The 26,420-nt window shown below is 45.4% G+C and overlaps 1 protein-coding gene across 1 annotated transcript; it reads right to left on the bottom strand.

Annotated features, from left to right (window-relative positions):
• Positions 1–2,950: 2,950 nt before the first annotated feature.
• Positions 2,951–12,225, bottom strand: TREML2 (triggering receptor expressed on myeloid cells like 2; the record flags this gene model as incomplete). Its single annotated transcript, XM_081043024.1, has 5 exons — positions 2,951–4,808; positions 5,103–5,209; positions 6,220–6,631; positions 9,894–10,214; positions 12,168–12,225. 5 exons carry the CDS (start codon positions 12,223–12,225, stop codon positions 4,621–4,623), a joined length of 1,086 nt encoding a protein of 361 aa, XP_080899150.1. The 3' UTR covers positions 2,951–4,620.
• Positions 12,226–26,420: the final 14,195 nt, after the last annotated feature.

Below are 26,420 nucleotides of genomic sequence, written 5' to 3'. Positions count from 1 at the left end.
CAATAACCCATCTTGCTCAGACTTGAGGAAGCTGGGTGATCATTAGAAATCAGCAGTGTCCTGTCAGCAGCAACGGAAGTGTTCAGAGACATGGGTGTGATGGGGAAGGAAGAACAGACCTGAAAGTAACAAGTCTGAGTTCTGGTACTGGTACTGCCCTTAACCAGCTGGTGACTTTCGGCAAGGGGCCCTAGCTGTCAGCTTTGAGGGGGCTGAAGGAAAGGACTTTTAGGGTCCTTTCCAGCTCTAACATCTTGTGATTCAGGGAGTCTGAGAAGCACACATAAGAAGGGAAAGAACTCACCCTGAGATCCCACCAGACGGATGGTTCTGAGAACAGAGACTCTGGAAGATTCGTAGGTTCCACACCAATAGAACCCCGAGTTCTTCACCCTAAGCTCAGCCATGGTGATGGTGAAGTAGCCCAATCTGAGGTCATCGTGGACACAATATGTGTCCATCGTGGGCACTGCCAGGAGCCTGGGGTGGGTGACTAATGTGGTACAAGGATGTGCTGATGATTTTCTGCACCAGGCTTTTGTCTTCAAACCTTGTCAGAGCGGATACCAGCCTCTCATAGAGACTGTCTCACCTTCCAGTTTATGCAGCAACTCGAGCTGCTCTTCCCAGGAGCCTGAGAATAAACCCTCAAATCAGGGAGCCCCAGTTGGCACTGCAGACCTGTGAAACGGGCCTCCCTCCCTCCTCTATGTTTACACTCAGAATGTGCCCCAGAAATGGCCTCCGGCCATAGCACCACCCTGCCCCTTGCCCTGTCCTCTGCATAGTCTGCTCATGCCCACCTTACCAGGCCACCCCATCTCCTCTTGCCGTGTTCCCTCTGCCCTCCTCCCCTGCCCCTCACCTGAGGCCAGGAGCCCCAGCAGGACAAGTGGCAGCAGGTGTGTGGCCTCGCAGGCCCTGGGCTGGGTGGAGCAGGGTAGCCCCTGAGAAGACGGAGCCAGAGCTGGACAGGATTCAGTGCAGCCCCCCAGCCTGTCTGGGAAGAAGAGATGAGGAGGGCAAAGGTGGAACACGGGGGAACTGGGAGGAGGCCTTGGCCTGTAGGAGGGACCCTCCGCCTGCAGGTGCTGTATCTGGGCCTGGATGGAGACTCCAGGGCACTCTGTATCTACTGCTGGGCCCTCTTGTGCCCAGTTCCTTTCCCATCAGGCTGTTTCCTTCCCACTGGGGTGGGGAAAGCTGGGAAAGCCCAGGAGGAAACTATGGTGAAATAAGAACCGATTTCTCCTCCCTCTTTCTCACCTCTATCCTACAACTTCCTTCCCAGCCTCAACTTTCTCCTCCCGACCCAAGAAAAGCAGGGGCTGCAGGTTAGTGACAGAGTTAGGGGACCCTCTGGAGGTCCCCAGTGGTCAGAGACTTCCTGCCCAGGCCTGCCTGCGAATTGCGAAGTTCTGTGGGGACTGGAAGGGAACAGGAAAAGGAGATGGAGGGTCATTTCCAGGAGTGGAAGTGCAGGGAAGTTCCCTGGCAAGGGTGGGAGAGAGCAAAGTAGACCACCAGAAGGGAGAGGGAGGGGGAGATAGGTTCAGAATGAGGGGAGACACAGGGAGGAGACACAGGGAGGAGAAGAAAGGGAGTCTCTGCCCCAAGGTCACCCCTGTGTCCCCAGCTCCCCGCTTGCCAGTAGCACTCCATGAGCATTTGTTGAAAGACCACACTAATCAAACACATTTAAAAACTACTTTGTCATTAGACGAGCTACAGACAATTGTCGCAGACTGTTTATAGTTAATAAACAACGAAGAGAAGAGAAAACCCTGTAAACGTGCAATGTGGCAGGCTGGGTTTGGGTCTGTGGGGAGCAAACTCTGAGGTGGAGATTAGCACAGAGCGTTTAAAGCGCTTGGGGACCAAGCTGGGAAAAAAGACAAGGGCAGAAAGCAGGACGGCAAGAGCAGGTGGGCCGCCCTCGGCCAACAGGAAGCTCAGGCCACCATCTGAGGTGTTCTAAAGACAGACTGCCCTTCAGGACTTACCAAGGTGGCAGGGGATACCAGGTCCCCTGTGTCACAGTCAGGCGGCTGGGCTGCCCTGGCAGGGGGTCTGCCCTTCAGAGGACGCCTTCCACCTTCACTGCTCCCAGCACCGGATGAGGAGTCCATCAGCCCTGACAGAGGGGCTGGGCGGCATGGCGGAGCGTCCACAACTCAGTTTAAACCACATTTTACAGCCGTCGGGAGACCTGAGCCTCAGGCTTGCTCGCTGGCCTCCCAGGAGGAGGGGTCAGGTCCGCCTGAGCAGTGCAAGAACATCCCAAACATTCCTGGGAGTCTGGTTTTCTTTGTTCTTTCCCTCCATCAGACAGGAAGCCTTTCAGAGGTGTACTCCGCTCAGCCTGTTGTTCTGGGAGCTTGCTCGTCTCACCCACAAAAGGTGGCCTCAGCCCCAGCCTGTCTGGAACCCTTGCCTGCCCTGGATCTGCTGGGATCTGGGTTCCCCCTGGAGCTCTGGAGACAAGGGTAAGAAGAGGACGGCGGAAGTGAGAGGCCAGGGTTTGGAGGCAAATGTCCCAGAGGCCTGGAGTCCCCAAGAGGCCACCCAGGCCCCGAGGTGTTGGGGCAGTGGGGACAGCACCTCCTTCTCAGTGCCGTGTTCTTCCTTACCATCCATGGTTCATGTGGGACCAGGCCCCACGAATGGGAGCACATGCAGGTCTGCCCGGGCTAAGGAGACCCTCATCCTGGGCCAAAAGGATGGTGGTCACCCTGATGTCAGCGACCGCCTGACATCGGGGCACAGACAAGGCCTCTGCCTGGGGCCAGCACCCACCACCCAGGGACCATATTCCCCTCCGTCTGCCCTACCCCTTTATAATCCAGGACAAAACAGAGAAGTAAGAGTCCTAAGGTCTCAAAAGTAGAACGTGACAAACAATGTTAGAACTTGAAAAGGACCGACAACCACGAGGCACTTACTCAGGTGTATGAGGTTCACATTCTTTCGTTTTATTCTGACAACAGCCTTGAGGTAGGAATTAGTGTCCCCTTTCACAAGAGGAAAACTGAGGCCTGGTAGGGTTAGTGAGTTGCACAGGGTCACAAGGGGGCAAGTGGCACCCGAGTCCCAGTCCTGAGTCCTCTGTCACACTCTCCCACCAGACACTTGCTCTCCAAGGAGGCAGTCCCATCAGGGTGGATGGAAGTGAGCTGTTTCTCCCGGGTGAGTTAAGACCCCCACCTAGTTACACACCAGCTGGTGGCCACCCCCTCCTGATGAGGACAGGTGTCAGTGTGTGTGTGTGTGTGTGTGTGTGTGTGTGTGCTGACACGGGGCCAGTTAGTTCCTCAGTCTGAATCTCCCCTCTAGTGCCCCCTCCTGGACACAGGGAAGAGGTGCCTCCTCCCCGCTGTCCCCTGTGATTACCCCCTGCCCCTTCCTCTCTCCTCACATGCATCCTGGAAAGGCCCCACCATGGCTCCAACTGTGTCACCCTCCTGACTGTGGTGTTTGCTCTCCCCCCCGGGAGGTCCCTGACTCAGGGCCGAGAGTGGAAATGCCACATCTGTACCCAGGTGCTTATTCCAGTGACTCCAGGCTGGTGGAGCTCCCTTCCAGGGGAGGAATCCAGCCCGTATCCTCCAGCCTTCACCGCAATAGAGGCCAAGTCTCAACCATGAGCCTGTGAGGCAGGGGCAGACTCCCCAGGCTCCTTGGCTCCATCTTCCCCATCTTGCCCCCACCGGGCAGTTCTCCAGGTTGTGGTCAGCTGAGTTGTCTTTGCTGTGTCACAAGTGGCTCCTCTTTTTCCCTGGAGGTGGGGGTGGGGGTGGGGATGGTGATTTCCCCCCTTTCTGTGAGCCCTGGTCCTCCCTTCACTGCACTCTGAGGGCCCTCGGTCCCCTCCAGGAGCTCAGACCTGGAGCTCAGGTGTCGAAACTGGGGGAGAGAGCCCTGAGTTCAGCCTCTGCACCTTAGTCTGGGGACAAGGTGGTCCTGCCGCTGAGAGGGGCTCTCAGGGGCTCTGTCACAGCTTTCCCAGGAGGGGCCAGCCAGCAGGCGGCAGCACTGAGAGTGTGGGCTTGCTGGCTCCCAGGACTTGAGGGACCAGTAGGTGCCAAGAGCAGGGGACATCCAGAGGCCGGTCAGAAGATGCATGGCCCAGAGGGGTGAGGGCTTGGACATCTCTGTGGTCCCCTGCTGCCGATGCCTCTGCGGACCCCCAATTCTTAGTTACTGTTCCTTCTCCAGGGCAGGTCACAGGGACATGGGCTTCCTCTGGGACGCTTTCTTCTCCAAGTGCATGGAGAAGCTTGGAGGGAGCAAAGGGAAGCTGAGGACACAGGGTTCTGGTGAAGAGAGGGCAGCGATCCACCCCCCAGCCCTGCTCCCTTCACCGTAGTAGTAAGAGGTTTGAGGCCAAAGGGAGCTGAGGTTCTCTGTCTGTAAACAGCATCGTCGTCGGGGCTTCTCTGTCATCCAGCGGGGGCCCGGGGGCCTGTGGCTCTCAGCAGAATCCCTTGGTGGCTTCCCCCAGGGCTCACTGCCTGGTGTCCTCCACTCTGGGTCCCGCCGCAGGTTCCTGGCAGCCCAGGGGGACTGTGTGTAAAGTGCAGCCTCTGGTTCTGGAAAGGCCAGAGTCCTCTGCACAAGTCCTCAGCCCCCACCCTGGCTCCAATCCAGATAGGTCCCCAACTTCACTCCTCCTCTGGCCTCCTGGGGCCCCTCTGGGAGAAGCTCCCCCACTCCGTAGGTGGCCTTAGACCAAGCAGGTTTCCATGGGGGCTCCGACCGTCCAGGTGGGTCCTTCCAGGGTCTAGCAGAATCCCTGCACACGCGGTAGCCTGTGAGGACCGGAAAGAGAGATGAAGGACAAGGCTCCTGCTCCCCGTCCCCCAAGCTCCGGCCTAGCCCAGCCTCTTCCGGCTCTGCCCTCCACTTCCTACCAGGTCAGCCCCGGAGGATTATGCTGTCCTGGCCCAGCCTGCCCACCCTCCTCCCTCACCTGGGGGCCTCACGGTCCTCCTGACTGGCAAGGACACACTGCCTGGGGACCGACTGCAGTCAGACACTTTGGAAAGTGTGTCAAGCCCCCAGTACTCTGCCCTCGGGAATGCGGGAGGATGGGCTCTACTCACGTCCCATGTGTCTCTTCTTCCAGAACCCATAGACCACGATCAGCACCACAGGCACTGAGAGGAAGGTCAGTACTCCCACAAGCACAGTGGGATAAGAATCCTGCTGCCTGAGGAGATGGGACAGAGTGGGGAGGTGAGCACCAGGTCCTCCCCCTCCCCACGTTTTTCTGCATACCTAACACGGGAGGAGTCCGACCAGGGGAAACCCTGACAGCCCCTGCAGGGAGTGATGGCCTTTCTTCTTTGGGGACCCAGCTGTGGGGGAGGGAAGTGAGGCGCTCAGAGTTCAGGGGCGGAAGTCCCCAGGTGGAGGGAGCACCTCTCCTCTTTATTCCCCCAAACCTGCTCATCGTTGAGGACAAGAACTCTAAGAGACACCCATTAGTGATGGGAGAGACCAAGATTCTTATTCCCCTTACAGCGACAGAGGAGGCGTCTTCCCACCTTCCTCGTCTGTAACACATGCTGTAGGGGCCCTGCCGGTATCTCTTGCTTGTATCACGCCCATGTACCCCCATGGTCAGCACCTCCATTTAAATATTTTTTGTGCCTAAGGACTTTCTGTTGTCACTGGTGCCCTCCAGGCCACATACGGCAGGCAGCCCTCTACCGATGACCCCCAGGAGTGGGAATTCCCTTACCCCTCTGGTGGCTGCTTGACACTGGACCCCAGAGTTTCCCCAGGGGGACTGAGCTCCTGCTGCCCACAACGGCTTGGTGGAGTCCTCTGCCCGCTGCCTTCCATGCCCTGTCTCACTGCTCCACGTTCTCCCTAGTGTTCCCAATACAACACGAATCCTGATCTCAGAGTCTGCTTCTGGGGGAACCCAAATCAGAGCGTCCTCCGTTTCCTACTTCCTACTGGGCAAGCCACCACCTTGTCCTGTCCCGACCCTCTCCTCTCCGTCCCCTGGCCTCATTTCCATGCCATCCTTTACGTCACGTCTCCATCCCAGCTTCCAGTCTCCACCTCTTATTCAGCAACAGGCCAGACTGACTTTCTGGGGGCTGAAAGGGGAAGGTCTGCTATAACATTTGCACCTTGACGTCTGTTCAGGCACCAAGAATTGTTGCCATGGCTGGTAAGATCTCGTTCAACCCCAAGTCCCACAGGTACCTGATAGGGGGTAATTTGTCGAGGGGGGATCTGCTGGTATGGCACAGTCGCGTGGTGGGCGATCTGGTGGGCAGGTGCCCAGCCTTGGTGAAGACGGATGCGGGGCCAGCAGAGGAGGCTCTGGCATTGCTGGGAGATGCAGTCGCAGTCTGGAGCTCCGTGGTCCTCCTGGGCTCCGGGCTGGAGGGGCTGGTGAAGCTGTAGCCCGTCAAGGAGGCCAGGCTGATGGTCCCTGAGGCAGTGGAGGGCAAGAGTCTGGCAAGGGTGAGGACTCCAGGTGTGAACACCGGCACACCGGTTGTAAAAGGGGCATCAGGGCCTGAGGGAGGGGCTTGGCCCGTGGTGACGACCATTCCGCTCTTGAGGATGCTGGCCAGCTGGGTAAGAGGAGTGTTTCTTTTGGTTGTGGGGGCTGAGGGACCAGAGAGGGAGGAACGTTAGACCGAGTTGGGGGCCTTGATGCTGAAGCAGATTGTGGCCACCGAAACGGCTGTCTGGCTGCGGGGGTGGGGCCTCTGCTCCTCCTTGACCTTGGACCCAGGATTCTGCTCTGCTGGTGTGCGTTTGTTCAGAGGGTGATATCAGAGAGAAGTAAAGAAGGGAAAAACCTTCACAATTTCTGCAGCCTCCCCGGCCAGGCCTCCTGGGCCCAGAGGACACACCCTCCCCATCCCATCTCTCTCTTGTCCATTCCAGACCCTCCATGTTCCTGTGGGTCAAAGAGATTTCTCTACTCTGGTGCTGAACAGGGACTTTTCCAGTTGCTCCATAATTAGTGACTGGGGTCCAGAGATGAGGATAAGGAAGAGCAAAGGCCCCGATTCCAAAGAACGCCACAAGCAGCTTGGTCAGACAGCTTCCTTGGGGGCTTTCTAAGAGGTACCCAAACTGGTCCTGCTACTCTTGTCCATCAAACTAGCCCTTTGCTATCTCATTTTCTAGAAAAAGACTGGTGTATGGATGGTGAGGGAGAAGGGACTTGTAGTTGTGAGGTCCAACCTAAGGGGACAGTGTTAGGTCTTTCTCTGCAGGGAACAAGAAAATTGGAGAGAGATTGGGGTTGGGGGGGAAGCTGCTGCATTCTGGGATTGTGCATGGCAGTGACACATTCTTCAGGGCTCGGGGGTCACCATGGAAGGTGCCTGTTTTTCTGGGCAAGGGAACCCAGAACAAGCGGCACTGGTGAGGGTGGGCATAGGGGAAGAGGCTGACCGGGAACCTGATCTCCTACTCAGCAGTGGGGAGACACTTCAGAGAACTCACAAATAGGTGCTTTGGGACACCCACCTCATAGAGGATCTCAAAAGGTTGGGCAGAAAAGGAGTGGCATCCAACAGAAAGAGAACTCCTACAAGGGTCAGGGAAGTCACACAACCATCTCCTTCTTCTTCATGACTGCCCAATACACCAAGGAGTTGGAAGGGGGAGGACGAGGAAAGGGTGACCGAGAGGCACCCCCTCTTCCCCACCTCCTGAGATGGAGGAAGGAGAGGTAGGCAGCAGGGTACCTCCCCTTCTCTACTTCAGGTGCCTTGTGCCATGAAACCTGGTCTGCAAGGGGCGCAAGGGGGAGTAGAAAAGAGCACACATTGCTAGAAGATTTGAGCTTTTACTTGGGCTGAGGATTTTTTATTTCCTAATAACTGAAAAGGTCTGCAAAGTTGAAATTTCCCCCAAATTGTCATTAAGAGATGGAAGGTAAGAGTTGACGTAACAGAATAGAGGGATACGCTAACCGTTTCATATTTGTAATCCTACAGATGAAGACATCAATAAACTGGTTTCAGCTATTTCCCTGGTCTAAATCCAAACAAGAGTGGAGGAATGAGATTTGGTTCCTCATCTTAGACACAGCAGTTGCCTAATTCAGGCCCCGCAGAAGATGGGGATATAATTGGACGAGGGGAACAAGAATAGGTTGATAATGAATTTCATAATCATTAGCTACTTTTTTCAGGCTCTTTCACTGGCCCTTCACCATTTCCTATCTATAAATGTGGGAGGACCTTGCCCTCCTCTTTTCTTTTTCTACACTCAAGGGAGAGCTTTCATAGCTCCTTGATTTTTTAAGAACTACGTTGAGATATAATTTAATTTACATCCCATGTAACACACCCATTTATAGTGTCAAATTCAATGGTTTTTAGAATACTCAGAGAAGACCTTGAGCAAGTGACATTGAGCAGAGCCCTGAATAATGAGAGTTTATCAACCGTTATCAGTGAATTTTAGAGAATATTTTCAACTCAAAAAGAAACCACTTACCGTTTAGCTGTTACCTCCCTATTACCTTTTCCTTCCCTCCAGCCCTAGGCACCCACTAATCTACTTTCTGTCTATAGATTTCTCTAATCCCTTCAACTTTAAACTGTCTTTACTAAGATACTTTCAAATACATCTCTAGCTCTCACCTCTCACCTGAGCTGCAGGCTGATACATCAACTGCCTGCTTTATTTCTCCACTTGAGGTTCTAAAGTATCTTAAACTCAACATGACCCAATAGAGTTCTTAATTTCCCTCCTTCAAACTAGCTCCTCTTTCGGATCTACCCTATCCAATAAATGGAACCATCATCCACCCACCTTGCTGATGAAACAGGACACCTTGGAGTCATCCTTGATTTCTCACTTTTGCTCACCTCCCACATGAGCAAATCCTGTCTTACCTCAAAATCGTACAGGGTGGGCAGGAAGTCTGACGGTCATAGATTTGAGCCACTCCACTTCTTTCCACCTCCAGGGCCCACACTCTATCCCCACACACTGCCATTTCCAGCCAGGGCACCCTCAGTGGTCTCTCTGCCTATGTTCTTACCTTTCCACAATCCATCCACACAGCAGCCATTATTATCTTGAAGATAAGCCACAACACACCCCTGTCGGCTCTCCACTAGCTCCCGATTACACTAGGAATAAAATTCGAACTCCATATCATGGACTTTAGGGTTGCTGTGTGACCCTCCAACCTTCTCCTATCCTTGTGCCCCCACTCAGTATGGACCTGCCACACCGGACTGCCTTATACAGGCCTAGCACCTCACCTCAGGGCCTTTGCACATGCAGTTCTCACCACCTAGAATGCCATCTGAAGCACCCACATTTCCACAGGGTTAGAAAACTCTCATCATTCAAGGGCTCTGTTCGATGTCACTTGCCTCTGAACCCCTGTTCTTTGGCAGTTCCTCCTACCATCGAATTACTCTCTAGTTTACCACACAGTTTTATTTTCTTAAGATCATTTATTGGTATCTGCAATTATCTGTCTGAAGATGTGCTACTGCCTATCATCTCCCATAAGGCCAAACTGTCTGTTTTTGCTCATCACTGTACCCTCAGAGCCTAGAATAGTGGCTGGCACATAATCTGGGCTCAGTGAATATATATGGCACAGATGACTGAATAAAACAAAGCACAGAGAGTCCTGAGTTTGAATTTCATCTCCGCCACTTGCTAGCTCTGTGAACTTGGACAAGGTCAGAGGCACGTACGACTTTCGAGATACCATTTATAAAATGGTGGCAATAATGTTCATGAAGCTGTCTATAAAAGAACGACGAAAACTCTACTGTGCAACATGCCCATCGATGGATTATTATTATTATATCTGATGTTAGTGGAGTGCAGGGCCAGGAGAAGACACCCCACCATCCCAGGGCCCCAGCAGGCCTGCTCACCTGGAGCCACTTCCAGCTGGAAGCCCATCAGAGGGTAGAGGGTCCCCGAGCTGTTGCGCATGCACCAGTACCGGCCCGAGTCCTGGCGCCTGAGGTCCGCCATGGTGATGTTGATCACCTTGGCCTGGGTATCGTCCTGCAGCACGTAGCGTGGCCCCTGTGCCCAGATCCGGGGAAACCCAGTCTCACACTTCTTCTTCCTGATTTTGCACCAAACCTTACCCTCCACACGGTTTTTGCGGCTCTTGTAGGAGCACTGCACAGACAGAGTCTCCCCTTCAAAATGCTGCACTTTGGAGTACACACTCTCGACAGGGGCACCTGGGGAGAACACAACTTGTTGAGCAAGGTCTAGCAAAAGAGGAGGAAGGAGGCATCTTGCAGCTTGAAGCTCGTGGTGAAGGGAGAGAAGGTGGAGATTGCCTGGCTGTCACGGGGCTCAGTCGGAGGGAGAAACACAGCCCTACTATGAGGGACCTCCCCCCAGTCTGCCGGGGGAGGCACAGACCTCATGCTCAGGGCATTCCCAATCTGATGGCGGAGACAAAGGCATAGCCCGCAGCGAGCCCCTCAGGGAGGCCCTCGTCTAATGGAGGAAACACAGGCCTGACAGTCAGGGAGCCTCATCAGACCAGCCCCTTTCTTCACAGTATTTTCTAGCCTGATGGGAAAGAGCTAAAAGAGCCCCATCTTCAAAGTCTTGTGGGACAGACCCAGGACTTGCTCGTAGTGAGACAGATGCACAGACAAAACCCAAGTCATTAAGCTATGAAATTCCAGAGCACAAACCACTTAGGTGGATAGGAAAATCCAATCTTAGTTTTTGAAAAAAATAAGAGTAGTTATTTATTTCACAAATAGGTTCACATAGATATCTATTAAATAGCAAGTTGTCTTAGTTCATTCTAGGTGGTGTTTAATTTTAAAAAATGCTAGTTGCATAGATTAAATATGCCCCAAATTGCACATAAACTCCCAACCCAGTGCAAGCCAAAGAATGCTACAATTAGTCACTGTTCATTTGCAATACATTGTACTCTATGCCTAGGAATAAGATGTGGTCTGTACACTGGTCAGAGGTGGTGAATCAGGGACAGGGAGAGGGAGAAGCTGGGGTGCGACCCCAGAGCCTTCTGCAAACAAACACATACACACAAGTTACTCCCCACTAGGCCAGAATAGTGAGCACACAAATTGGAGTCTACATAAACATGGGTTAAAACTCTAGACCTACCACTGACTAACCACATGAGCAGATCTCTTAACATACATGTTTCTTCATGTGTCTCAGGTTGGCTCTGAGAACCATGCCCCAGGACAGTGCCTTGAATACAGCAGGTGCTCACTGTTTGATTCCTTTTCCCAAACGCAGGTTGCTCCAGACTTTTCCACTGCAGCTCAAAACTGTGATAACCAACGGCCCGGCATCTGCCTCAGTTTCCAACCCAGCTCCCTACAGTTAAGGCTTGGAGTAAGATAACATCCTCTCTGAGCATCACTAAACAGAATGATCCAACTCAATTTTTTGGTGGGTGGGAGGTTTGGGGGACCCCAGGACAGGTCTGCACAGCAGACACTCTTCTGCCCTCTCTGGGGGAGGGGCATGGGTGAGGTAACCTTGGAAACAGTCTCCAGGATACTGTGTTCTTTTGTGTCCACCTTCCACCCCTCTCACAGGTGATGAGGAGTGGGTTTGGCCAACCCCCACCATGGCCAGAACTGAGCAGGAAGTGGTAACTCGGTTGCCATGGTAGCAAGGAAGGCAGGATTGGGTGAGGCCCCCTCCAGGAACTTCAGCAGCTGTAAGGTGGGAGAGGCCTTCAGGGATTGCTTCCCCTGGAGACTGGGGTAGTGGCATCAGCATTCTGAGAAAAGGTGAGTTCAAAGGGCACACACATGATACAATGATTCCCCTAACAACCAAGCAGGGTTTTTAATAGAGGCCAAGGGAAGGCTTTTTGTGTGAGGAACTTGAGTGTCCCTGGTCAGAGGTCCCGAGGAAGACTGGTAGATAAGAGGCCGCATGCAGAAAGGGTCCAGAGCTTTTCCTTAGTTTGTAAGATCTGGGTTAGCTTTGCCTGGGCCAGGTATTAGGATGGAAACTTCTCATTGGTCTCTGGTAAGGAGATCTACCCTAGGTTAGCCCAGCCTCCTTCTCCCTCTCCTCCAACTCCATAAAATATTAAACAAGATCATTGGGCAAGAAACATCGGGGAGGGAAGGTCTAGGAAAAGGTCATTCGGTCCCCCCTCACCAAGCCACCCACCTTCTCACCTGAGATGCAGCCCTTGAGCCACAGCAGCAGCAGCAGCAGGAGGAATGTGGGACCCATGGCTCCATCCAGTTGGAGACAGTCACAGGCCAGCAGGGGGCCAAGACACCCCGAGGATCCAAGGTTCGGGCCCCAGGCCCATGCAGGGTTGGCTACTTATGTCTGCCAGGGAAGGACCTGGGCTTCTGAAAGTGAAGTTGCCCATTTAGGGAAGTGAGGAAGTCACGGGACCCATTGTAACCAGCAGACCGCAGGAGCCCACTGAGCCTAGGAGAGGGTGGTGCCCGTTGCAGTTTCCGCCCTCTTCCTCGAAACTTCAGGCAGGTGTGGCTGCTCCACCCAGTCTGGGCCCCCAGCCCAGGGAGGGCTCGCAGGGTGGGAAGACTCTGAGCCAGACACTCTCTGGATTGCCTCCTGGAAACTAGTACAATAGGCGTGGCTCCTATTCTGAGACAGGGAATCCATCTAGGGACTGGTGTGAAGTTTCCAGAACCTCAGGTACAGACTTCCCTGGAATCCTGTGGGTTCAGAGGCCCAGGGGTAGGGTCTGTATGGCTGGGGCGAGGCATCTCGAATACTACATTTTTCACAAACACAAGCTCACAAGGAGTTTCTTATAAACTCACATTCATTCATTTATCCCTCACCAAATGCATTCATTCTGGCTCTCTCTCTCTCTCTCTCTCTCTCTCTCTCTCTCTCTCTCTCTGTCTCCCTCTCTCTCTCTGTCGACTTCTGGCTGGGCTGGTCAGAACTGTCACTCATGCTCACACCCTTGTTCAAATAACCCCCCTACGTGCTCAAATGCAATCATACTTTTGCCATGGTTAGAGTGGCAGGGGTAAAAATGATGCAAATTGTAAAACTGAGAGCATAAGGTTTGGGTTCAGGGAGGGGCCCCTGTGCTCTCACATGTGGGGGCGCGCACACACACACACACACACACACACACACACACACACACACAAGCTGCCTCTCCTTTTCACTACTAACATGTCTTCGTATCCTTATCCTTTTCGCTACCTGTCCTATTGTCCTGCCTACTTACCCACCAGCTCTCTCCATACTCCTGCTCCCTCTTGCAGTCTTCCTAAAGCAACACCATTGTTCCCCTCCCCCACCTCTTCTCCAGAAACCACACCCCCAGCCCCCTCTTCCTCTAGGTCTGGCCCTCAGCCAGCACAGAGGCATACCCACTCCACTTCCTCCCCTGCAAGCCTATCTCGCCTATACAGCCGCCGGGCTCCAGCTGAAATGACCCAGCATTTGGCCCAAGACCCCACCCTTCACTTAGTCCCCAGGGCCAAGAATCAGGATACACTTCAGACAACCAAGAGCTGTGTCATCTGCTCCTTTCGGCTGTGGGGACCTAATTGGAGCCCCATGACGATGTGTTCTCCCCCTACTCACCTATGTGAACTTTCTCCTCCTTTGATGGGACTCAGAATAAAACGTTCTCAAGTTGCATGGCCACCGTCTTGAATGGAGTTGGAACCCCCAAGTCCCAAACCAAGGAAGTTTTATCTTTGTTGACCCCAAAGTCTCTTAACTTATTTATTTGTTCATTTGTCCCTTCTTACAATCGTCCGTGCTATGCACGGTGTTAGGTGTTGGGAGGTACAAGAATGACATTCAGTTGTCACTCCAGACCTTTCAGCTCCCAGAAGACCTACTATGCTTTCCTCATCCACTTCTCCTTTTCCACATTTCTCCCTCAAAGGCTATCTCACCTCTCAACACACATGGTATCTTCCTTCCTTCCTTTCCTCAGTCAACACAGTAAATGGCTTCAGGAGATGGAATGTCCCCCTGGGGGGACTTCACGTGCCTGGAATCCACACTGCTCTGTGCCCCGCACAAAGTGAGGCATTGTGAAAAGTGCCATCACTGTGATAGCTGATGAGGGTGTAAGAACCTAAACATTCTCAGTTCCTCTCAGAGAGGAGGTATAAACTAGACTCATTGTTTCTTGAGGGATATTTGGAAGAATTTGTCAAAATTGCTAAAAATGTGTATACATTAGGCTTTTTGTACAAAGTAACTTAATACAGCATTATAGTTTTCTGTGTCTTTCTATTTCCGTTTAAAAAGTAAGGTCTGATTTACACAGAGGAAAATTCATTCCTTTCAGTGGAAAGTTCTGGGAGTTTAACAAACCCATAGGCATTTGTACCCACCACCATCATTATGATTAGAAGCATTCCATTACCCCCCTAAAGTTTCCCCCATGTCCCCTGGCAATCATCTCCCCTCAGTCAGCCCCACTCTCAGTTCCTAGCAAACACTAATCTGGTTTATTTCCCCTCTACAGTTTTGCCCTTTCCAGAATGTTATAAAAATGGAATGATATAATACAGCTATTTCTTAGTGTAATGCGTTAGAGATAATGTGTGTTGGGTGTATCAGTAATTTGTTCCTTTTTTATTGCAAAGTAGGATTCCATTGTATGGAAGAACCACCCTCGATATCTCAGTTGGGGGACATTCAGGTTGGCATCCAATTTTGGGTTATTCCAGATAATACTACTACAAATATTTGTACACAAGTTTTTGTATGAACATAGGTTTACATGTCACTTGGGTAGATACCTAGAGTGGGGTTGCTGGGTTGTATGGTCAGATTATGTTTAATTTCAAAGGAATTGACAAATTGTTTTCCAATGTGGCTGTACCATTTTGCATTTCTACCAGCAGTTTTCCAGTAGTTCCCTATTCTTGCTAGCATTTTGATATTGTCAGTATTGGGTTTTTTTCCTCCTTTCTAGGTGTGTTCATTGTGGTTTTATTTTGCATTTCTCTAATGATATTGAGTATCTTTTATTATGCTCATTCATCCTCAATATATCTTCTTTAAGGTAATATCTGCTCAAATATTTTTCTCATTTTTTATTTGTTTTCTTATTATTGAAGTTTGAAAGCTCTTTATATATTCTGATGTATTCTTTAATTAAATAGGTGTTTTGCAAATATTTTTCCCAATCTGTGGTTTGCCTTTTTATTTTCTTATTAGTATCTTTCATGAGCAAAAGTTTTTAATTTTGATGAAGTTTAATATGTCATTTTTTATCGTACTTTTTGTGTCATATCTAAGAAATCTTTGCTTAATTCAGGGTCAGAAAGATTTGCTTAACAGCCTTTTTGAGATATAATTCACATAATATAAAATGGACTCATTTAAACTGTATACTTCAGTAGTTTTTACTATGTTTACTGAGTTGTACAAACATCAACACGATCCAACTTTACAACATGTTCACCACCCAAAAATGAAACTCCATACGCGTTAGCAGTCACACCCTGTATTAGTTTCCTATTACTCCAAACTTGGTGGCTTCCCACACAGACATTTATTGTCTCACAGTTCTGGAAGCCAGAAGTTGGAAATAGTATCTCTGGACCAAGATCAAGGTACCGGCCGGGCGACAGTTCCTCTGGAAACTCAAGGGAGGAAGTATCTCTTGCTTCTTCCAGCTTAAGGTGAGTGCCAGCATTCTTTGGCTTGTGACTTTGTCACTCTGCCCTTTAAGGCCAACATCTCCAGACTCTGTTCCATTGTCCCATCACCTTCTCCTTTGTGTGTTCAAATCTCCCTCCGTCTCTCTCTTATAAGGATACATGTAATTACATTTCGTGCTGGGCAAATCATCCAGAATAATCTCCCCATTTCAAAACCCTTAACTTAATCACATCTGCAAAGACCCACTTTTCCCATATGAGGTAACATTTATAGGTCCCAGGGATTAGGACATGGATATCTTTTGGGAAGCCATTTTTCCGTTTATCACACTCCCCTTTCCTACCTCTTCTCCTCCTACTGCTGCCCCAGGCAACCACTAATCTACTTTCTATCTTTATAGACGTGTCCATTCTGCATATTTCAAACAAACTTAGTTATATACTATATGGTCCTTTGCAACTGGCTTCTCTCATTGAGTATAGTGTTTTCGAGATTTGTCCATGTTGTACAGTACTTGCTGCAACAAGTTGTATCAGTACCTCATTCCTTCAAATAGCTATTGTATTCATATGTGTTTGGTTTATCCATTCATTGGTTGATGAGCATTTTGTTTGTTTCCATTGTTTGCCTATTATGAACAATGCTACCATAAACATTCGTGTACAAGTTTTTGTGTGGACAGATGTGTTCATTTCTCTTGGGTATATGACCATGAGTAGAATTGCTGGATCATATGACAGTTCTATACTTACCATTTTGAATAACTGCCAGATACTTTTCCAACATGGCTGCACCATTTTACACACTCACCAGCAATGTATGAGAGTTCTGATTTCTTTACAGACTCTATAATACTTGTTACTTGTCTGTCTTTTTGTATGATGCCATCCTAGTGGGTATGAGGTACTATCTCACTGTGGTTTTGATTTGTATTTACCTAACGACTGGTTGTTTTGAGCACCTTTTCATCTACGTACTTGGCATTTGTGTACCTTCCTTGGATAAATGTCTATTCAAATTCTTTGCCTAATTTTCAGGTAGGTTATTTGCCTTTGTAGCACTTGAAAAATGTGTCACTTTATTGTGACCTCCGTGGTTTCAAAATTAGAGTTTCTGTAATTCGAATTGGTGTTCCTTTATAGGTAATGCATCATTTCTGTCTGGCTGTCTTTAAGGGTTTTTTTTCTTTGTCTGTAGTTTTCAGAAGTTTACTTATGATATGTCTTGGTGTGTGTTTCTTTGGGTTCATTTCTTTTTGGAGATTACTCAGCTTTCTGGATCTGTAGGTTTATATCTTTTGCCAAATTTGGGTTGCTTTTATCATTATTTCTTCAAATACATTTTCAGTTCATACTCTTTTTCCTCTCCTCCTGGTTCTCCGATGATGTAAACATTAGCCCTTTTGTTATTGTCCCACAGATCACTGAGGCACTGCTAATTGTTTTCAGTCTGTTGTTGCTCTGTTGTTCAGATTGAATAAATTCTATTCATCCGTCTTCAAGTTTACTAGTTCTATCCTGTCATTTTCACTCTATGGTGGAGTCCGTTCAGTAAGCTTTTTATTTTGGTTATTGTATTTTTCAGTCCCCAAACTTCCTTCGGTTATTGATTTCTAATTTAATTCCATATGGTTGGAGAACATACCCTTTACGGTTTCAAAGGGCTTTGTTGTTATTGCCACTAAAGGTACCTGGAAATGTTTGTCGATGCCCTACCTGTGGGGTAGGTTTGGGGATGGCCCAGGACCTTGCAACTGACATTGCTGCTAGTGGATCAGCCCACACGGTGTTCTCTCCAACACCCAGTTCAGGGAAATGGGGGGATAAAAAGAAAACTCAGGGAACTGACCGTGTTTTTGTATCACAGGTCCTGAGGTCTCTAGCCAGCTGCCTCCTCTACCCAGCTTTTAGGATCCTTTTATCATTATTCGTTGAGTAATTTACAGGATATTTAGTTGTATTTAGAAGAGAGGAGCAGAAAAAAGTGAATCTACCCCATCTTGTTCTGGAACCAGAAACTATTGCTTATTTCTATTATTGAATTATAAGGGTTTGTTATATATTCTAGATATGAGGCCTATGATTTGCAAATATATTCTCCGATTCTGTGGATTGCTTTTTCACTTTCATGATGGTATCATTTTTCAGTACAAAAGTTTTAAATTTTGATGACGTCCAATTTATCTAGTTTTATTCTTTTGTCACTTAATACTTTTAATATCATATTTTAAAAACCATTGCTTAACCCAAGGTCACAAAGATTTACTCCTATGTTTTCTTCTAAATTTTTTATAGTTTTAGCTGTTACATTTAAGTCTATGATCCATTTTGAGTTAATTTTTATGTATGATGAGATAGATATGAATCCAACTTCATTCTTTTGTGTGATGGATATGCAGTCATTTCAATATTTTCAAACCATTTGTTGAAATGATAATTCTCCCCCATTGAATTATTTTCACATCATTGTCAAAATCAATTGACCATAAAGGTTAAGGTTTATTTCCAGACTCTCAATTCTATTCCCTTGGTCTGCATGTCTAGCTTTAAGACAGTACCACACTGGTTTGTTTATTTGTTTGTTGTTTGTTTGTTTAGTTTCAGGTGCACAAAACAATGTAATAGCTAGACATTTATCATTTATATCCCTCACACAATGACAACCCCCATTCCCCCATCCACTACACCTCTGACATCACACAGCCACTACATTTCCACTGTCTCTATTCCTAATGCTGTACTCTTGCTTCTTGTAACCATATATATGTATGTATATCCATCCATATATATATAAAATTATAGTTGACATTCATTGTTGTTCAGCTTCAGCTTCAGGTGTACGGTGCAGTGATCAGGCATCTACATCATCCCTGAGTGGTCTCCCTAATAAGACAAGTGTCCATCGGATACCCTACAAAATCTTTACAACATTATTGATTATATTCCCCAAATTGACTTTTGTATCCCTGTGGTAATCTTGTGGTGACTGACTGTGCTTTCTAATCCCCTCACCTTCCCCCTTATCCCCACCCCCTGTCCCATCTAGCAACCCTCAGGTTTTTCTCTATGTTTCTGAGACTGTTTCTGATTAGTTCATTCATTTATTCTTTTCTTTAGATGCCACATATAAGTGAAATCATGTGGTATTTGCAGCACTATAGACAATAGCCAAGACAAGGAAACAACTGAAATGCCCATCGATAGGCAACTGGATTAAGAAACTGTGGTATATTTATACAATGGAGTATTATGCAGCCATAAAGAAAAGGAAATATTACCATTTGCAAGAATATGGATGGACCTAGAGAACATTATGTTAAGTGATATAAGTCAGACAGAGAAAGACAAGTACCACACTGTTTTGATTACTGTAGTTTTGTAATAAACTTTGAAATCAGGAAGTATGAGTTCTCCAACTTTGTTGTTTTTTTTCAAGTTTGTTTTGGCTATTCTGGGTCCTTTGCATTTCTATACAAATTTTAGGATCAGCTTGTCTGTTTCTGAAAAGAGCGACCTAGGATTTTGATAGGGATTGTATTGAATCTGTAGATCAATTTGGAAACTATTGTCATGTTAACAATATTAAATGTTCTAACCCATAAACATGATATTGATTTATTTAGATCTTTAATTTCTTTTAACAATCTTTTATAGTTTTCAGTGTACAAGTCTTGCATGTCTATCGTGAATTTTATTCCTAAATATTTTATTTCTTTTGATGCTATCGTAAATGGAATTGCTTTCTTAATTTCATTTTCAGATTGTTCATTGCTAATGTATAGAAATATAGTTCAATTTGTGTATATTGACCTGTATCTTGCAATCTTGCTGAATTTATTAGTTTGACATTTGCGTGTGTGTGTGTGTGTGTGTGTATTCTTTAGGAATATATAGAAGATAATCTCATCTGCTAATGCAAATAGTTTTACTACTTCTTTTCCAATCTAGATGACTTTATTTCTTTATTTCTATTTATTTATTTCTTTTATTTCTAATTACCCTACCTAGAACCTGCAGTCCTATGTTGAATAGAAGGGGCAAGAGTATACATTATGTTTTTATTCCTGATCTCAGGAATAAAGCTTTCAGTCTTTCATTATTAAGTATATTAACTGTAGGATTTTCATAGATGCCTTTTATTGGGTTAAAAAAAAGTTTCTATTTCTTATTTGTTAAGTGTGTGTGTGTGTGTGTGTATGTGTGTGTGTGCGTGTTTATCATGATAAGATGTTAGATTTGTCAATTGCAGTTTTTTTCATCTATTGAGATGATCGTGTTGTTTTTCTCTTTTATTCTATTTGTATGGCATGTTACACTGATTTTCATCTGTTGAACTAACCCTGAATTACTGGGATAAGTCCCATTAGCATGATAGATAGTCCTTTTTTATATTTTGCTGGATTTAGTTTACTAGCATTTTGTTGATGTGTATTAATTAATACACATGTAATTTTTTACATGTGTATTAATAATAGATATTGGTCTGTAGTTTTCTTTTTGTTGTGATGTCTTTGTCTGATTTTGTTATCAGGGTAATATTGGCTTCATAGAAAGAGTTGGAATGTGTTCTCTCCTTTTCTATTATTTTGAAAGAATTTGTAAAGAATTAATATTAATTGTTCTTTAATATCTGATAGAATTCATCAGTGAAGACATCAAGGCCTGGGGTTTTCTTTGTGGGAAGTTCTTTTTATTACTAATTCAATCTCTTTATTGTTATAGGTCTATTCAGATTTTCTGTTTTTTCTTGAATCAATTTCAGTAGTTTGTGTCTTCCTATGAAGTTGTCCATTTCATCTAAGTTAGATAATTTCTTGACATAGTATTTCCTTATAATCCTTTTCATTATTCTAAGGTCAATAATAGTGCCCACCTCTCCTTCATTTCTGATTTTAGTAATTTGAGTCTGCTCTCTTTTTTTGACCAGTCTAACTAAAGGCTTGTCAATGTAGTTGACCTTTTCAAACAACCAACTTTTGGTTTCATTGATGCTCTCAATTGTTTGTTTTTTTAAAAATTTTCTATTTCATTTACTTCCTATCTAATCTCTATTATTTCCTTCCTTCTGCTTGATTTGAGTTTAGTTCTCACTTCCTTCTTCTAGTTACTTAAAATGGAAACTTACATAATTGATTTGCAATCTTTCTTCTCATAATATAGGCATTTTCAGCTATAAATTTCTTTCTAAGTACTGAATTAGCTGCATCCTACAAGTTTTGCTATATTGTATTTTTGTTTGAATCCATCTCAAAATATTTTCTAATATTTCTTGTGACTTCTTTTTTGACCCATTGGTCATTTAAGTATGTGTTGTTTAATTTCCACATATTTGTAAATTTTCTAATTTTAGTATTGTTATTGATTTCTAATTTAATTCCACTGTGGTTAGAATTAACCACTTTATATGATTTCAAACCTTTTATATAAACTTTATGTGATTTATATGAAATTTATATGAAATTTATATGAAATTTATATGAAATCACTTTATATGATTTCAAACCTTTTAAATTTATTGAGGCTTATTCTATAGCCTAGTATGATCTGCCCTGTATCACATGCAATTGAAAATAGTCTGTATTCTGCTATTTTGGTGGGGAAGTGTAATACAGATGTTGGTTAGGTCTAGTGGCTAGTGTTATTCAAATCTCCTATTTCATTGTTGATCTTCCTAGGTGTTCTATCAATCATTGAAAGCGGGATATAAAATCTCCAATTAATATTGTTTAATTATTTATTTCCCCCTTCATTTCTGTCAATTTTTGCTTCATGTATTTTGGGACTCAGTTTATAATTTATATATATACACACACACACACACACACATATATATATATATATATGTGTGTGTGTATATATGTGTGTGTATATATGTGTATATATATATTTCTGATGGATTGACTCTTGTCATTATAAAATTTTTTTCTATCTTTAATAACAATTTTTATATTAGAATTTATTTTGTCCGATATTGGTATAGCCATACGAGCTGTCTCTTGGTTACTGTTTGTATTGTATATTTTACCATCCTTTTATATGCAATCTATTTGTGTCTTTGAATCTAAATGTGCCTCTTCTAAATAGCATATAGTGGTTCATGTTTCTTTGTATTCTTCCAATTTCTACTTTTTGATTGAAGTATTTAATACGGTTATATTTGATGTAATTACTGATAAATTATAATCCATGTCTTCCATTTAGTTATTCCTTTTCCACATGTCTTATGTAATTTTTGTTCCTCTATTCTTCCATTACTGTCTTTGGTTGTGTTCAATAGATTCTTATTGTGTACCTTATTAATGCCTTTATTGTTTTTTCCCATTATTAAAAAATTGGGGGCAACTAGTATGCTCAGTGGTTACAGCGTGATGCTCATACCATCAAGGTCGCCAGTTCGATTCCCACATGGTTCAGTGAGAAGCAAGGGCTTGAGCGTGGAGCTGAGTCACTGGGCGGCTGGTTGGGTCAATGGATGGAGCGTGGTGCTCAGCACACCAAGGCGTCCGGTTCAAGTCCCACATGGGCCCGTGAACTGTGCCCTCCACAACTAGATTGGAAACAACAATGACTTGACATCTTGGAAAAGCACACTGTTCCCCAATAATAATAAAAAATAATTTTAATAGTTGTCCTACAGATTTCATCTGACATCTTAAGAATTTTTGTTCCACTATAGCTTCATTTCCTTCCCTTCTCCTTTTTGCCATTATTGCCATATAAATTATATATTTAAATATTATAAACCCATCAAACAGTTTTATAGTTATTGTTATATTCAGTTGTCTTTTAATCACATAGGAGAAGAGTTATAAACAAAATAATACATTTAGACTGCCTTTTTTAAATAACTGTTTTATTTTTTAATTACAGTTGACATGCAAAATTATATTTGTTTCAGGTATACAACATAATGATTGGACATTAATATAACTTATGAAGTGATCAACCTGATAAATCTAGGACACATCTGACACCATACATAGTTATTACAATATTATTGACTATATTCCTTATGCTATACTTTACATCCCCATGACTATTTTGTAACTATCAGTTTGTACTTCTTAATACCTCCCCAGTTTTCACCCACCCCCTTTAACCCCTTTCCCAGCTGGCAACCATCAAAATGTTCTCTGTATCTATGAGTCTATTTCTGTTTTGTTCTTTAGATTCCACATATAAGTGAAAAATATCATATTTTTCTTTCTCTGTCTGACTTACTCCATTCAGCACAATACCTTCTAGGTCCATCCATGTTGTTGCAGATGACAAGATTTCATTACTTTTTTATAGTTGATTAATATTCCATTTTACATATGTACCACCTCTTCCTTATCCATTTACCTACTGATAGACATCCAAGTTACCTTAATATCTCGGCTATTGTAAATAATGCTGCAATGAACATATGGATGGATATGTCCCTTTGAAGTATTGTTTTGAGTTTTTTCAGATAAATACCCGTAAGTGGGATTACTGGGACCTTCTTTGTCTCTGTCTGTAGCATTTGTTTTAACGTCTATTTTGGCTGTTATAAATAATGCTACCCCAACTTTTTTGTTTGTTTCCATTTTCATGAAATATCTTTTTCCATTTCTTTACTTTCAGTCTGTGTTTATCTTTCTATCTGAAATAAATCTTTTATGGGCAGCATATGTAAGGGTCTTATTTTCTTATCCATTCATCACACTATTTTTTTTCTAACTTTTTTATTTATTTAAGTGTGTTTTTCCAGGACCCATCAGCTCCAAGTCAAGTAGTTGTTTCAATCTAGTTGTGGAGGGCACTCAGCTCACAGTGGCCCATGTGGGGATCGAACCGGCAACCTTGTTGTTAAGAGCACCACGCTCTAACCAACTGAGCTAACCGGACACCCCATTACATCACACTGTCTTTTGATTGGAGCATTTAATCCATTTACATTTAAAGTAATTGTTGATAGATTTGTAGTTATTGACATTTCATTATTCATAATTTTGATCCTCCTCCTCTTTCTCCTCTTCCCCGTCCCCCTCCCCCTTCTCCTCACTCTCCTTTTCTGTCTTCAAGAATTACCACTAACATTTCTTGTACTGGTTTGGTGATTAAGAACTCCTTTACCTTTTCTTGTCTGGGAAGCTCTTTATCTGTCCTTTGATTCTACCATGTTTCCCCGAATATAAGACCTAGCCGAACAATGATCTCTAATGCGTCTTTTGGAGCAAAAATTAATATAAGACTGGTATTATATTATATTATGTTATGTTATGTTGTTATGTTATGTTATGTTGTTATGTTATGTTATGTTATGTTATGTTATATTATATTATATTTTATATTTTATATCATATGACCAGATCTTATATTATAGTAAACTAAAACCAGGTCTTACATTAATTTTTTCTCCAAAAGACGCATTAGAGTTGATTGTCCGGCTAGGTCTTTTTTTCGGGAAAACATGGTAAGTGATGGCTTTCCTGGGTAGAGTAATCTTGGTTATAAGTCATTGCTTTTCATCACATTGAATATTTCCTGCAAATCCCTTCTGGGCTGCAAAGTTTCAGTTGACAGTCGACAGTCTTATGGGAGATCCCTTGTAACTAACTGCTTTTCTCTTGCTACTTTTAAGATTTTCTCTTTTTTTTAACCTTTGGCATATTAAGTATGATGTTTCTTGGTGTGGGCCTCTTTGAGTTCATCTTGTTGGGGATTCTCTGAGCTTCCTGGGCTTGTATATCTATTTCCTTTGCCAGGTTAAGGAAGTTTTTTGTCATTATTTCTTCAAATAAATTTCCAATTCCTTGCTTTCTCTCTTCTCCTTCTGGTACCCCAATGATGCAAATATTGGTACTCTTGATGTTGTCCTAGAGGCCCCTTAAACTGTTCTCACTTGTTTGGATTCTACTTTCTTTATGCTGTTCTGAGTGGGTGTTTTCTGCTACTCTAACTTCTAAATCACTGATTCAATCCTCGCTTCATCTACTCTACTGTTGTTTCCCTTTAATTTATTCTTTATTTCAGTGATTGTATTCTTCGTTTCTGACTGGTTCTATTTTCATGTTTTCTATCTCCATTTTTATGTTTCCATCTCTTTGTTAAAGTTCTCACCGAGTTCATTTACTCCTCCCCTAAGTTCACCGAGCATCTTTATAACCAATGTTTTAAACTTTGTGTCATGTAGCTTCTTTGTCTCTATTTTGTTTAGCTCCTTTTGGGGAGCTTTGTTCTGTTCATTTATTTGGGACATGTTTCTTGTCTCTCCATTTTGACTGTCTCCCTGTGTTTGTTTCTATGTATTAGGTAGAGCTGCTATGTCTCTCAGTCTTCGTATAGTGGCCTTGTATAGTAAGTGTCCTGTGGGGGACAGTGGTGCCGTATTCCTGGTCACCTGAGCTGAGTGCTCTAAGTGTGTCCCTTGTGTGTGTTGTGTGTGCCCTCCTGTTGTAATTGAGCCTTGGTTGCTGTTTGCACATCAATGGGAGGGACTGACCCTCAGGCTGATTGGTTGTGAGAACTACTGGTGACTACAGTGGAGGAGCTCTTGAGCAGGGGCTGACCCTATGGAGCAGTATTAGCTTTAGCAGGGTGCTGGTGCCTGCCCAGTCTGCCCTTTGGGTGTGTCACCCATGGAGGCAGCTGGGTGGTGCTCTGGCTAGGTCCAAAGCTGGCCACCAGGTGTGCTGGCCCTGAGGCCTCCTGGGAGGGTCCCCATTGCAGGTCAATTTCAGTCACAGCTTGTACCCTGCCTGGGGCCATCTGGCATGAGCCACAAAGCAATCGCAGATGGGCAGCCACTTGCACTGGGCTTGGAGGTGCCTGGGAGAGGCCAAGCCATGGACTGAAGCTGGCTGCCATTAGTGCTGGGCTTGGAGCTGCTCAGCATAAGGTACAGGGCATGTTGAGGCTATATGCTGCTTGTTTGGGTTTTGTGAATCTTTGAGAGATTTTAGGAAAATCTATAGAATGAGACAAAACAAGAGTTGTTTGTATGGAAAAGCCCCTGGAAGTAGCTTGGGTGGGCCTGCAAGTTGGGTGGGGCAAGGTCTCAGAGAATCACCAGGGTGAGACCAAGAACGTTAGCTAGGTTGATGGAGACAGCTATGTCAGCCGCCTGACTGCCCTCCAGGAGTGGGGGAGGGCTCAACAAGGAAATAATAGGTTCTACCAGCATGTCTGTCTGGGAGGGAGCTGCTCCTTCAACCCTCTCCCTTAAACCAGACAATTTAGTTCCCCTCCCCATATGTCCCTGGTAGGTTTTGAGCTGCTGCCCCAGAGCTGGAGCTCAGAGCAAGTGAGTCCATCACCGAGTAAGTCCAGGAGCAGGCCATTTAAGAGGAAAGCCTGGGACTCCAGCAGCCCTCTGTCTCATTCAGCCACAATCTCCACTGGTTTTCACAGTCAGTAGTTCAGCTTCAGGCCAACTTCAGCTGCAGCCTGTGCCCTGCTTGGGTCCACCTGGCCATCTGGACTTCTCTTCCCAGCACTGTAACCCTGGGCTGGGGAGCTTGGTGTGGGGATGGGACCCTTCACTCCTCAGGGGGGACCTCTGCAGCTGAGATATTCCTCCCAATTTTTAAATGCCACTCATGGGTTTGGGACTAGCCCATTCCACGTCTCTGCCCCTCCTACCAGTCTTGAGGTGGCTTCTTCAGTGTCCTTAGAGGTAGGGCTTCTGTTCAGCTAAACTTCAGATGATTCTCAATGATGGTTTTTCTGTAGTTTAGTTGTAATTTTGATGTGGTCATAAAAGCAAGTACAGCACTTACCTACTCCACCATCTTGACCAGAAATGCATTAGAATGCTTTTATATTTACTTATAT

This window comes from Rhinolophus hipposideros (assembly GCF_964194185.1).
Source record: "Rhinolophus hipposideros genome assembly, chromosome: 3".
Lineage (NCBI taxonomy): Eukaryota > Metazoa > Chordata > Mammalia > Chiroptera > Rhinolophidae > Rhinolophus > Rhinolophus hipposideros.
The sequence above is the reverse complement of the archived record's forward strand: the minus strand, read 5'-3'. Positions and strand labels throughout refer to the sequence as shown.